The sequence below is a fragment of the Mya arenaria genome, chromosome 9, assembly GCF_026914265.1.
Source record: "Mya arenaria isolate MELC-2E11 chromosome 9, ASM2691426v1".
Classification (NCBI taxonomy): domain Eukaryota; kingdom Metazoa; phylum Mollusca; class Bivalvia; order Myida; family Myidae; genus Mya; species Mya arenaria.
In genome coordinates this window covers 73577157-73591745 of record NC_069130.1, presented here as the reverse complement: position 1 = coordinate 73591745, position 14589 = coordinate 73577157, and the positions used below count along the sequence as shown (strand labels likewise).

General features: G+C 36.1%; 4 protein-coding genes across 4 annotated transcripts; 1 reads left to right on the top strand and 3 right to left on the bottom strand.

The window, feature by feature from the left end:
- The first annotated feature begins 829 nt into the window (after nucleotides 1-829).
- Nucleotides 830-3091, top strand: LOC128203379 (uncharacterized). The gene is made up of 2 exons (XM_052904785.1): nucleotides 830-973; nucleotides 1302-3091. The coding sequence occupies exons 1-2, from the start codon at nucleotides 843-845 to the stop codon at nucleotides 1636-1638; spliced, it is 468 nt and encodes a 155-aa protein (XP_052760745.1). The 5' UTR covers nucleotides 830-842; the 3' UTR covers nucleotides 1639-3091.
- A 2317-nt stretch (nucleotides 3092-5408) lies between these two features.
- On the bottom strand, nucleotides 5409-7272 carry LOC128246371 (uncharacterized). Its single transcript, XM_052964555.1, has 2 exons — nucleotides 7265-7272; nucleotides 5409-6582 (listed from the first exon to the last, which is right to left on the bottom strand). Exons 1-2 carry the CDS (start codon nucleotides 7270-7272, stop codon nucleotides 5409-5411), a joined length of 1182 nt encoding a protein of 393 aa, XP_052820515.1.
- Nucleotides 6882-7698, bottom strand: LOC128203662 (uncharacterized). The gene has a single exon (XM_052905174.1). It carries the CDS (start codon nucleotides 7696-7698, stop codon nucleotides 7288-7290), a length of 411 nt encoding a protein of 136 aa, XP_052761134.1. The 3' UTR covers nucleotides 6882-7287.
- Nucleotides 7699-7730: 32 nt separating this feature from the next.
- On the bottom strand, nucleotides 7731-9036 carry LOC128246370 (uncharacterized). Its single transcript, XM_052964554.1, has 3 exons — nucleotides 8437-9036; nucleotides 8153-8311; nucleotides 7731-7808 (listed from the first exon to the last, which is right to left on the bottom strand). The coding sequence occupies exons 1-3, from the start codon at nucleotides 8587-8589 to the stop codon at nucleotides 7731-7733; spliced, it is 390 nt and encodes a 129-aa protein (XP_052820514.1). The 5' UTR covers nucleotides 8590-9036.
- Nucleotides 9037-14589: the final 5553 nt, after the last annotated feature.

The following is a 14589-nucleotide window of genomic DNA, read 5'->3' as shown; positions in this document are numbered from 1 at the left end:
ATGGATGAATGAATGAATGATTGATTAATTGATTGATTGATTGATTGCACAAATGAATGAATGATGAATGAATGTGAATGTTTGATTGATTTACTGATGTATTGATTGATTAACTGGTGGGTTGATTGATTGGTTGGTTGATTGATTAGTGATTGAATGAATGAATGAATAATAAATGAATGAATGAATGAATGAATGAATGAATGAATGAATGAATGAATGAATGAATGAATGAATGAATGAATGAATGAATGAATGAATGAATGAATGAATGAATGAATGAATGAATGAATGAATGAAAACTTGAATAAATAATTGAATGAAGGAATGAATAAATAAATTAATAAATAATTAATAAATTGATTAATTAATTTACTTTATTAGTTACTTTTAAATGACTGGATGAATAAATGAATTATCAATTAATGATTCAAAATAAAATAAAAAAGGATATTTTTAATAAATCAATGCAATAAATCATAATTTTATAATATTATGCAAAATAATACACTTACAAAATAAACAGTTATTAATTGCATTCAACTGAATATTCACAGAATTCATATTACTTAAATTTCTATACATGTTATCATCATAGATCTTAATGCTTTGTTCATAAGCCATTCCCATGATAAGCCATATTTGTACAACAACCAATCAGAATCTCAGAACCAAATTTAAAATAGGGGCGGCCATTTTGTTGGGATTCCAGCAGGAAGGGTTGGATGTTTTTAAAGGAATACACCGATTGACAGTTTCGCACTGCGCATGCGTAGGATCGGAAGTTCGGTTAGAGTAATCTCCCCTGAATTGCGAGTAAAATTATCAACAAAGCGAGCAAAATGGCACTGACTTGTTGTGTGAAGTCGTGTTCCAATGGCTCTTACTGGCTAAAGAAGTGGAAATCGCAGTTGTGCGATGTGTGTGGTTGTTTGCATAAGGAGAAACTGTGCTCATGTGAACCACCATTTAGGTAAGTTGCGAATATCTATGAACAATTAGTGAAATATCCGACAAATATGGCTTCCCTTTCCAAGTCATGAGGAAGTCGAAAGAAAGAAACTTCCAATTATTTCTTTTTGGTTTTATATTGAAAAGAATAATACATGTATTAATTTTCTTACTTGATAAATACAAAGATGGAAACTTTCAAAGCACACTGTCTATTATTGTACATAGATGATATATATTGTAGACTGTATACTAATGAGCCAACCTAAGTTAAGTGAGTTGTTTATATTCAAAAGATTATATATATAAAGTGTAGACTTTTTATTTAACAGAAAAACATTTTTTTCCAGATTGTTCACATTTCCAACCAAAATCAAGAATCCAGAGCGCAGAGAAAAATGGAAGCAGCTTGTTGGACGCAGTGTGGGTAGTAAACTGTGGTCGCCGCCTAAGGACAGTAGGATATGTTCAAGACACTTCATCGGTGGAGAGCCTACTCTGCAGAACCAACTCCCAACACTACATATGGGGTATGAGGGAGCTGAGAAACGAGTGAAAAGAATGACACTCTTCGAGGCGACAAAGCACAAACCTACTAAAAAAGCTTACGCGAAAGTGGAATGTACCCCCCCCTCAGCAGGAATTTTTTTTCGCAGAACCTATTTATGCCAGCGACCCAGAAGTTGAGTCCATGCCGAAACCCAAGTTGACTGTGCCTTGGATTTTCACGATCCTTGCCCTCTTTCTTGGACTGTGTAATCTTTTAAGCGATCAGAAGAAGAAAATTGCTAAACTGCAAGCAGAAGTGGATTCACTTAAAAAAACAGTCAACCACTTGAAACACAAAGTGTACTGTGAGAACATTATAACCACGGATAGTGATACTAGTTTTTATACTGGTATGCCTTCAAAAGGAATTTTTAACAAACTACATGCTTTTATCTCCCCTTTTGTAAATAGAAGGTGGACTGGTCTTGTTTCAGTGTCAAAAAATGTCAGGAAATTTAAACTTTCTCGATTTGGGCCGTCATGAAAATTAACTTCAAAAAGTGAATTTCTAATGATGCTGATGAAATTAAGACTTGGACTTTTAAATAAGGACTTGGCCAAGCGGTTTGACATTTCAGAGACATTATGCTCACGTATATTCTTTTCATGGCTACGAGCAACCAGTACGGCCTTGAAATCCATGGTTTATATTCCAGACGAGGAATCTCTGATTGGATCAAAACCGCTGCGCTACCGCCAGCTGCATGATCTTCATTCTATTATAGACTGTACAGAGATTTTTATAGAGACTCCCAAGGATATGTATTTACAGAGTGCAACATGGAGTGACTACAAACACCATAATACGTTAAAAATACTAGTTTCATGTGCACCGAATAGTTCCATTGTTTATGTCAGCCCAGCCTACTTGGGAAGAATCTCTGATAAAGCTTTAACCCTTGATTGTGGCTATCTTGACATGGTACCATTTAACAAAATGGTTATGGCCGACAAAGGATTCAACATTTCCAATGAATGTGCAGAGAGGAATATAACACTGTATGTTCCACCAGGAAAACGAGGACATTCCCAAATGTCAAGTGCGCATGTTGAAAAAACAAAAAGAATTGCAAATCTGCGGATCTTGATAGAACAAGTTATTAGACGCTTGAAGACATTCCGGATATTGGCCAATGAACTGCCTATTTCTTTGGTTGGTCATATCGATGACATAGTAACTGTGTGTGCAGCTGTCAGTAATTTAAAAGAGCCAATTTATAAGGTCTGATTGGATTTGACTGCATGTGGTTTGTGTACCAAAATGATTGCTCCCAAACTATGAAAAATGTATCTAAAATGTTTTTTTCTTAAACATGCTGTTGATGTTTATTATGATTATTAAAGCTACACTCTCACAGAGCTCAGTTGCTAGGAAAAATGCTAAAATTTTCTATTTTCATAAAGGGTGAGTATTGAGTAAGTGAAAAAACTCACATTTTTTAACGTGGATATATATATGAAAAACTTATCGTTATCCAATAGTCTTTTTTCACTCATTTAAAGACGAAGCAAAAAAATGAAAAAACTGTCAATCTGTGAGAAACCAGCTTTTAGAACTTTCACAGAAAAAGAAAATAAATCTTGAAAAATGCTTAATGTGTTGACAGGTCTACAACCACTAACTTTTAGCCTGTGATTATGATGGCCTTGATTATATCAAGTGTATGGCTTAAAGAAACAGTCCCGGGTAGGACAATTACACAATGAAAGTATTGCATCTGGTAAAATATACCCCCCCCCCCCCCCATTAAAGCAACTGTGCACCAGGTGATCAAGTTGCAAGAAAAAGAGAAAATTGTCGAAAACTGCCATAAACTTGGTATTAATGTGTACAGTGCATTGAATCTTACTAACATAAGTACTACATAGTTTAAAAGATAACTTGGTATGTCTACCTAGTAGAATTCATTCAATATGCGTAATTGGCTAGTCGGTGTTTTCACGTGATAAGTGTACAGCTTAATTATGTCACCAGATAAGAGTAAGCTGTCGTAGCTCAGTGTATATGACGCTGGACTGTAATTTGGCGACACAGGTTCAAACCCGGTCTCCGAAACAGTTTGGTACTCTTTTTTACAACTATGATAGCTTATTTGAGTAGCTCTTGGTTCGATCCCTGTTCAATATATCTAAAGATGTTTTTAAGCACTTGCAAGTCATTGGTTCGATCCTTTGACTGCCACAAAGTAGCCTGCAACTTAATAACAAATAAAACAACTGTATGATAAAATATTTTAATCAATTACTATTAAATATCTTGATCAACATACAAATTCACATTTATCAACAGTTCAATAATAATAATTTAACAAAGAAATTTCATTCAGTCTATGAGTATGTACACTAGAAATGTGTGGATAATCTTCTACAATCATGCACTAGAGATTCTCCAATAAATACTTTTTCTAAATAATAGCACATCATTCATGGATCAATGAGAATAAACCCAAAGTTAAATTTCATTCAGTCTATAAATACACTAGAAATGTATGGATACTATTTCATAATAATATACACTAGAAATTCTCCAATAAATACTTTTTCTAAATAATTGCACATCATTCATGGATCAATGAGAATAAACTCAAAGTTAACAATGAAATTTCATTAAGTCTATAAATACACTAGAAATGTATGGATAATATTCCATAATAATATACACTAGAGATTCTCCAATAAATACTTTTTCTAAATAATTGCACATCATTCATGGATCAATGAGAATAAACTCAAAGTTAAAATGTAACAATGAAATTTCATTCAGTCTATAAATACACTAGAAATGTATGGATAATATTGCATAATAATATACACTAGAGATTCTCCAATAAATAATTTTTCTAAATAACTGCACATCATTCATGGAACAAGGAAAACAACTAATGACTAATACCAAGTCGTTATGTCAGACCAGTAGGCACAGAGAATGAACTCGTTAACAATGCCATTACATTTAGTCTGTAAGTATTTACACTAGAAATATATGGATTGTATTCTACACTGTTCACTGTCCACTGTAATCTTTAACCTAACAATTTATGTCACTTGCACTTATGGCAGTACCATCTGTCAACAGCTTCCAACTCTTTATCCGAAACACCAGCACATACATCATGCACCCAAACACCACATTTGTCACAGTTAACTGACTGATCATCCTCACTCAGAGGAATATCAAGGCAGTCACAGCCACATGTACCACAGAGATAAATTGGGATCTTAGGCTTAGTCTTCATCCGCTTTTTAGGTTGAGTAACTTTTGTTTCTTGTTGAACAACGGGTTCAAGTGCTCTACGTACATGGGACTGTTTTTCTGACTGCGTCGATTTTGTTGGTGTTTCTCCTTGTCGCGATTTTGTGGTATTTTCCTTTTCGAGGTCTTGTGATTCAACAGAAGCTTCGGTTCCTGTTTCTTGTAGTTTCACAGTATTTTCAGTAGTAGTGCTTACACCTAAAAGCTGAGGTGCAACATGCACTGTCCAAAACCATGTAAGTTTTTCTTCTAAGGTTTCCCAAAAACTATTGTCAAATGTTATTCGAACTTGTTCATCACCATGACAGGTGTAGATGAACAGATCACAGTACTGCCTGTTGAGTATTTTCATTTGCCCTTGAATTTGGTAGTAGTAGGGGTGGCGTACATCAAGCACAGTTTTTCCTTCCTCGATTTTTATATACTTCAAGTTTTCTGCCGAAGGTGACTGGTCTTTGATACTTTCTGGACATTTGATCTCGCAGAGCCCTTTACCACAGCACTCACATTCCACTTCCAAATCTGCGCTTGCAGCAATGTATGGCTTATCAATAAACACTGACAATCCTGATTCACTTGATTTGAATTTTTTGTGTATTTTTCTCATTTTCTGTGTATAAACCTTCTTGGCCTGTGGTTCAAGTGCTAGTCCATGCTACATTGCAACAGTCTGTTTAGTTTCTTTTTGTCCTAATACTGTCTCCACCAAAGCAGAAGGATCAGCTTCCTCATTTTTCCTCAGAGTTTCAACCCGGCTGCTAACCCGTTGAAAGATGCTAGCAGTTACTCTGCCTTTCCTGTGTTCTTTCCAGGTTTGTGAATTGGATTGCTCCAATGTTGCTTTTTTTAAATTATCACGCCGTTCAATTGATAATGTCAGTTTGTCTACAAATTTATCCATTGCTACATGTTTGTCTGTGTTACTGGATTTCATTTCATCTGCAATTTTAATGACTGAATCTGGTATGTCGGCTTTTGGGGCCTTTATCCTTCTCTTCTCCTGGCATAGCACAAAGCAAGAGTTGCTAATTTCAGTTCTTAACAAGTCATACAAGTCAGTCCTGGTTTTTACTTGATTATTTAATTGTTCATGTTGCGACTTGGTTAGTGGAGTGAATTTGTTTTTCATTTCCTTTCTTTGTTTTTCTTCTTCTTCACTTGTCACTCTCTTATCATACCTGCCCTTACTCCAGATTGCATCCACAGCTTTCTTTGGCTTCATAGAGGGTTTTCCTTTGGGCACATTCCATTCAGACAACTTGCTGGTTGACGACTTCTTGGTGGCACCTGTTTTTACGGCATGTTCCACCCTGAAAAGTAAGCCTGCAACATGGTTGCATGACCCAAGCATTCCAGCCGTGCAACTGCAGTAGGCGGAAATGATCTCTCCCCCAGGTCCATTTACATTGTCTTTGGTCACAATTACCCAAACATCATAACATTTATTGTTTATTGCCTGTGATGGTGTTACTTTTGTTTTCAAAATACATTTGTCACTTGATTCGCGCACATCATGAATATAAACTTCCTTGACCCATTCACTTTCAAAGTACCTATATGCTTTCCCCACTTTGTACTCATTCAACAACCTGTTCATTACATCTTTGGTGGTCGAACAACCCAAGTATGTTGCTATATCTGTTATGTAGATCGATGGCCATGTGTTAACAGCTGCCTTTTCACCTTTCCAACCTGATGAAATTGAGAAAGGATCTGGAACGACATCGCCATCTAAGACCAGTTTTTTCTTGTACTCCTGAAGCAGTCGTTTCTCGGCCAGTTCCGCATTTTCATTCACCGGCAGATTCTCCTCCCAGACACAGAAAGCTCTGCAATATTTTGAATTAATTATTAAATAATGTAATTGATATATTAATAAACTGGCACATGTAAATGCTAATAGACTGGCAGTAAATTCCATCACTGCCACTGCATGGTGGCATCCCCACTCACTAGCAACATATATTACGATTCTAGGACATTTGCCCCCCCGGATGTTTGCCCCCCCGGATGTTTGCCCCCCTTTTGGACCATCGCGGACATTTGCCCCCCCGCCGTTTTCGAGGGGGCGGACATTTGCCCCCCCGCCGTTTTCGAGGGGGCGGACATTTGCCCCCCCCCCCGGTTTTATAAGTTTATACCAAGATATTAAAAATATATTAATATATAAAAAAAATGAACATTTTTTTCTTTAACTATTTGTTCAATTTACGTGCAAACTGCCAACCGATTTACACCAGTTTGTATGTTTGTCACTAATTACATATAAATACAGATTACACCGTTCAGGTCACACATGTGACGATGTAGGCTTAGGTAAGACAACAATGTAAATCCTTTTATAATATTTTTATTTCAAATCAGAAGTCATATAGCACATTTATAGCACTCATATATACAAGTATATACAGCAAAAAATACGTTTCTGTTCTCTGAATGGTATGATAAGTAATTCACTAATCAAGATCAAAATAGCACATTCATTTTAGCACATTCATCATATCATATTACAGGTACATTACAGATGTTCAGTCCTAACGCAGTCGGATGTGACCCCCAATGGCCTGCAGAAACTCTTCAACCGTCTTCTGTCCATTGGATAACTGCTGGCACAGGGTCTTCAACGTCTTCTGGTATCGTACTGTTCCCTTCCTCGCTGGCTTCTTTGATGGCTGGCCTCTCTGGACACGGAGGATCTCTGCTTCCACCATTGCAGCGTCCTTCTCGAAGCAGGAGATGACAGTCCAAAGCGAGGGATTGACGTGGCCGACGAGACACCGGAACCCATTGTTCCAGGCTTCACACACGTTGTTGGTCCTGGCCTCGTCGTTCAAAGTGGCTGTGTTGACGTTCCAAGTGGCTGGCTCGAACCTTGGTTGAGTGCGTCGGAAGATGAGGCCACCGGTCTGCGATCTGACAGATCTGAAACAATAAAACAATAACATATTTAGTATACATTAACAGTACATGGATATTGTTATGGATTAAGAAATAATCGTTTTGTAATTATTATACCTCTTTTGATTGTCTCGGTTGTTCCGGCAGCAACTCTAACCTGGAATCAATGAATATAGTTTATATTAATAGACTTAATTAACTACGATTTATACTTAGTTCGAATGATAGATGTCTGGACAACATTGTTCTCTGCCCAAACATTAATATCAAACGTAGTAATGATATGGTATGCACGCATTTTAGGATTACAACATGAACGCTCTGTCGTTTCTGAGGTTTTTAGCTATTATGACAAAAGGGTAGATAACTCTCAATGCTGTTCGTGTTCAAAATGTATGACTAAACTTTTTTTGTTCAGCATATTATTATTTTTTTTTTATTAAATTAAATTCACTAAAAAAATATTTTTTAATCTCAAAAATATCACATAATTCGACTTACCTCGACAGGTTGAGAGAACATCTTGTCGGCGATGATCTGACCTGGCCACCCTCTGTTCGCCTGAACGCTGAGCTGGATTTCTTTCCGGACCTTTAAACCACCGACATGGGAGTCGTCTTTCTCGTGGTTGTGCTCTCGTGAGGAACGAATCTCTGTGGCCTGTAATGAATTTCTTTTATTTTATTAACACGCTGGACGACACACTCTATTGACAAGATTTCTAATTTCGAAAGAGTTATAACAGATTTATCTTAATTCAGTGAGTATTTAAAGAAATAACTTACTGGACTGTCAGTAATAACTGCTCCTTTGCATTCCAAGGTGCGTCTCTGTGAGCACTCCCAGGTGATGGTGGTCTTGCTGCTTTTCTTCTTCGTGTACGTAAAACTATCAAAGCAAAGCTTTGGTGCGCCTCTACTACTCGTAATGAATTCCATGTTGCTTCGTGGAAGTGAATTGTGAGTTGTAATTTGTGATAGGAAATACGTCCATTATATGAGTCCCGTGTTCTTAGTTTGTATTTTGAGCAAAAGTACGTCACATTTTTCTCGTTAATTATCTCTTCTTTGATATCATGCAAACAGAGGTAAATAGCGCGATCGAGATTGCTTTAATTGTTTCTCATTAATTAACTCTTCTTTGATATCATGCAAACAGAGGTAAATAGCGCGATCGAGATTGCTTTAATTGTTTCTCATTAATTAACACTTCTTTGATATCATGCACACATAGGTAATTAGCGCGATCGGGATTGCTTTAATTGTAGTGTTGGATCGCACTTTAATACAAACACATGTTTGGTGTTGATAGTTTGTAAGATTATTAAAGTTATCGCAAATGTCCGCCCCATCGAAAATGGAGGGGGGGCAAATGTCCGCCCCCTCGAACATTGAGGGGGGGCAAATGTCCGCCCCCTCGAAAACGGCGGGGGGGCAAATGTCCGCCATGGTCCAAAAGGGGGGCAAACATCCGGGGGGGCAAATGTCCGGGGGGGGCAAATGTCCGTTTACCTATATTACAGTTCAATATCAAATGTGTCCGTAGCAATATTATGATACATGTACATGTATACTGTACTCCCACTGAAGTAACACAGTCCGGTGTCGATAAATACAGTATATTAGTTATATTTAAAACCTCAGATTGATACATGCTAAGTTATATTTTTTCAAAATACGTTTGCTTAAAAGTCTACACACATTATTGCTATTAGTTACTGGTAAAATACATTACCTTGCTGCCAGTTCATCAAACTCCCCATTTATGGAGCGATTTCTACAAGATAGAAACACCTTCAGTGCATGGATTGACCACAATCTAAATTTATCCAGTGTCATGTGACTTAATTCATCCATTTCTAATCGTTTTGACAGTTTGTCACGCTACATTTATCAAACACAGTTGACGGTTGCGCTCTGATTATTCACCATGTATTCAAAATGGCGGATCGATAAATTTTTACTCGCACATCCGGGTACTTGAGTTCTACCAAAACGGCCACACGGAAACTGTTTATCGGTGTATTATTGAATTTACACAAATAACAACCATTGATGATTAAAGGGATAAATTAATGATATTAAATTTATGATATAACTATCATAAGATCAGATGAACATGGACTATGATTTGGAATGACAATCCAATCATTTGATGTTTTGTAAAAGATGACATGCAATACTGGTGAGTTCTTATAATATTCTTATCTTATACTTATTTTAGTTGTTTATCAATTACTTAATAACCTCAGTGACTATTTTCTTAAACATGTTGGACTTTATATTTCAAAATTTATAAGATATGGTTTTAAAACTCATTGATTTCTTGTTTTTACCCTTGGCTTAACAGAATATCTATCAGAATGTTTTTCCATTAAATGTACATCTGATAAGAATCAGTGTTGTTTTACAAGGGGTAATAAAACTGCCATCTGCCAGATGGCCTACCAGATATTGAAAATTGGATTGATCCATTATGTAAAGTATTAATTAACAATCTGGTAGTTCACACTGTGTAATAAACAGAGCTGTTAGGAACCTCTAAATTTAACACAAGGGGAACATAAGACAGAGTATGGAAAAAGTCATTTTACTATGTAGTTGACAGTTTAAAAAAATAGTTTACAATTTAGGTATCATACTGAAAGGTATGCCTCTACACCAACTAATGGTGTAAATAATTAGATCTAAACAAAAATAAACAATATTAAGTATAAATATTGATTTCAAACATTTAGAATATGCTTCCATGTGGTTTAATAGAGACTATAGTATCAGTGAAAAAAAATTGATATTCAACAATTTCACATTTTAATACAGCAATAAAAGGTCATAATGTTTTGTTTTTATTCTTTATTGGGGAAGTTTATACACAGGTATCAATGGGATATTATTTCGTATCATGTGGGAACTAGTGATAAACTTGGCATTGATGTATATATGATATATATTTTATTAAAAGTTTTTTGTTACACCAGTCAGAGGCTTTTTATCCCCTATAGTATTATAGGGTTGGAGGGAAAAAAAGCAGCTTTTGAGAAGAGCTGCATTTTTTTGCCACAAAAAGCGCAGCTTTTGCGTAGCTTTCTGCAGTATTGGCAAAAAAAGCGTAGCTTTTGCGAAGAGCTGCGCTTTTTGCTTGAAAAGCGCAGCTTTTGCGAAGCTGCGCTTTTTGCTTGAAAAGCGCAGCTTTTGCGAAGCTTTCTGCTATAATGGCTCAAAAAGCGCAGCTATTTGCAAATACTGCGCTTTTTGCTTGAAATAGCAAAGCTTTTGCGAAGCTTTGTGCAGTATTGGCCTGAAAAAGCGCAGCTTTTTCGTGCGCTTTTTCGAATAGCTGCGCTTTTTGGACAATACTGCACAAAGCTTCGCTATTTCAAGCAAAAAGCGCAGCTTTTGCGAATAGCTGCGCTTTTTGGCCAATACCGCACAAAGCTTCGCAAAAGCTTCGCTATTTCAAGCAAAAAGCACAGCTTTTGCGAATAGCTGCGCTTTTTCCGCACAAAGCTTCGCTATTTCAAGCAAAAAGCGCAGCTTTTTTGGCAAATACCGCATCGTTTTGCGGCGCTTTTAGCATCGTTTTGCGGCGCTATTAGCATCGTTTTGCGACGCTTTAGCGCAGCTTTTTTGGCAAGGGATGTGTATACTTTATAGTGCAATATGTGTACCAAAGTTTGGTTGAATATATAATTGGTTCTTAAGGAGGCGCAGTCAACGAACAGCCAGACTCTCAACCCACCAACAGACGAACTAATACAAATCATTTTAATAGATGGCATGGATTTACATGTACTATACATTAAATTAGCAACACAAATGAATATGCAAATAATAGACGGTGGGATTATTCTTAATTAAGCATCGTTTGAATAACTTGACATATTGGAGAGAGCATATTATATATCAATAAACTAAAAATACTAGATTTCTAGAGTAAAAATCGAATTTAGGTTATGTTTTGTACTGTTTTCTTACTGTATGTATAGTATACTATACATAAAATACATAGCACACTTAATATCATAAATAAGTGTTCTTCGTTCAGTTTCCACATCAAAAATTGTTTAAAGAAATGGATGAGTTTATTATTATAGGGAATATTTCTATTAAAATACACATCGAAGAAATTTCATAATAGACAGATAAAGTGCTTACTTACAAGAAATCTTCATCCGACTAAATTCAGATCTTGTCTGGAAAGCGTATTAAGTAGGGACAGACTTGTAGTGCAGCATAATCTACAAAGAAGGGAACAGTATAGAATTATTAATGAGAAATGCCTTAAGCATGAAATCGTCCGGACAATGTACTCATAAATATTTTGTACGGACAATGTACTCGCTTTGAAAATTGTCCAGAACTTTTCTTAAACACGAACTTGAAACTTACAACGAAGTAAACATTTGCATATCTAATCAATATTTTGTAAACTTTTGTTTCATATTCCTGCTTTTTGCGCTAAAACACACGGTAATCAGACTGATACGGACAATGTACTCACATAAATAAAATCTGTATCGAGTTTCAGGCTTAAACTAAGCAATCCTTCGAAAAACAAAACACACGCGAGTAAATTGTGTTCCAATGCGGGTACTCTGCGCATATTCTAAAGATACTACCTTAATATTTACCATCCGTAAACGCAGAATTTATGTATTTATACGGTCGAAATATTCGCCATATTGTACGGACAATGTACTGTAGCGATCACGTGATACTCCCCTGTGTAATAACTTCAATTATAGACATAACACAGTGCTCCAGCTAAGCATAATTAGCGTGGCGGGGCGCCCCGCTGCCCTTTGATGGCGCCCTGCTGCCTTTTCAAACGCCCCGCTGTGCCCTTTTCATTGACCTCGCCGAAATTTTAACACATTGAAAATCTGTCAATCAGCGAGTATTTGGCCACTGTCCCTTTAGTCAAAACATCGCAATTAGGCATACGGTAATCTCCTAATCGGATAATTGGGCCGTGTCATCCAATTACCAAAACATCGCCGGTAGGCGGAGCTATTGAAAGTTAACCAATCAGAATGTACATTGAGAAGAACCTGATAATATGATATACGTTCATTAAAATGAGATAGAAAAGGCGACATAATTATGAAAAATCGTGTCAAGCATTGATGAAGTTAAAAAGTAATTGTTATATATGTATTGAACAAACAATGCCAGACATTTTAAACATTGATGTTTTTGAAGCAGACGGTCATAGCCATCTCGGGCCATCGGCAAGGTGGCGCTAAGAAAATCAATAACATGACGTATCACCAAATATTTAATTGGTTTTCGTGAAATGTTCATAATAAAAAATTGATTTGTAAACGCTTTATGTAGAGTTTTAATACTTACAGTATTTTTCTCCTGTTTACGATGTAAAAAAAATCGGCGAGATCGCCATTTTATCAGAACAATTTTCCGAGTTAATTTCTCAACCTCCCATTATGTATTGGTAAGTTTTCATCAAGGACAGTGATTTAAATGTCATTTGGTTCTTTAATGTCAGCATATTTAAAATTATTAAGCAAGAGACAAGTAAATAACAGCATAGCTGAATGTGACATTTGTACCCTATCCCGAACGTACCAAAATAAGATTCGCCCCCCTACTATATTGACAGTTAATTTATTAGTCATTTTGATTGTTTCAAATCCTTAGCTGTCTTGGTTTTTGTTTCATCTTTAGATGCTATTTGGAGATAAACTATGTGACATTAACAAATACACTTTTGCTGAGCCAAAAATGATACATTTTTTTATGAACATTTTATATAGTTATAGCAATCAATTTGAATGTGAATATAAACTATATAAACTGAGGTGTGTGTTATGGCATAGTTTTTGTATCAGGTGTTACGAAAGCATCACTTCTCCTTAAAGTCTCCCCACTTCTCCCTAAATTGACTGAAGGGAGAAGTCACTTCTCCCAAAGTTTTCAGCCTAGTGAGAGTAGGCTGAAAACTGGGAGAAGTGACTTCTCCCATTCATAACACTGTTGCTGAAAGAATTGCGCATTGATATGCCATAGATTAAACTACGAATAAAGCATGATTTGTTACTTCTATTTAAATCACAGTTTGTTAACAATTTTGATATTACTGCACATATAGTCAGGTTATGTTTCAGAAATTAGTATGAAAATAATAAATATACAGAAGTATGACTTTATAACTACATCTTTGGATATCATAACAATTAGTATTGAAAGAAGAGCTCTAGTACCAAAATATCAAAATATTGGACCTTGCAAGTGCCCCATTTAGGCTCATTAAATGCGCATTAAAAGTGCCTTTTTGGACCAAGCACCCTGCCCTTTTCAAATCCTGGCTGGAGCACTGTAACATATATGCATATAATGATTTAGATTTTAATACTATACATGAATAAAACAACAATTCAGGTACTATATAGTATTTATGAAACGATTGTACTATCGATAATCAGTTACTTGAGTGGAACCGATCATCGATAGTAAAATTGGAACCGATTCCCAACACTAGTGTATTATACACAAGAACATCTGTTGTCTGCTTTTTAATCCAGATGGGTCTTTTTTATGATAGGGGTAATAAAATTTAGATCGATCCCAGCATTTCTTTACCCTTTGATTTAATGAAGTTATGACATTTTAAGAAATGTAACAATTCCATCTTGGAAATGCATTCACAGATGAAACAAGAGATGTTTGTCAAACATTATGCCCCCCCTGAGCACCATGTTGTCAGGATTATAGGGACAATTGAATGAAATATGCATGGACCGAAATGACAGCTGATTTGTTGCTGTTTTAAGATTATGACCATTAAAGTGTGAGGATAAAGTGTGTTATGACCGTCATGACCTTTGACTCTATGAACTCAAAATCCAGAGTCATCAGCTGGTCACCAGAAACCTAAATGTCCAGTTTGAGGGCCATGGGTGCAGGCATTGTCAAGTTATC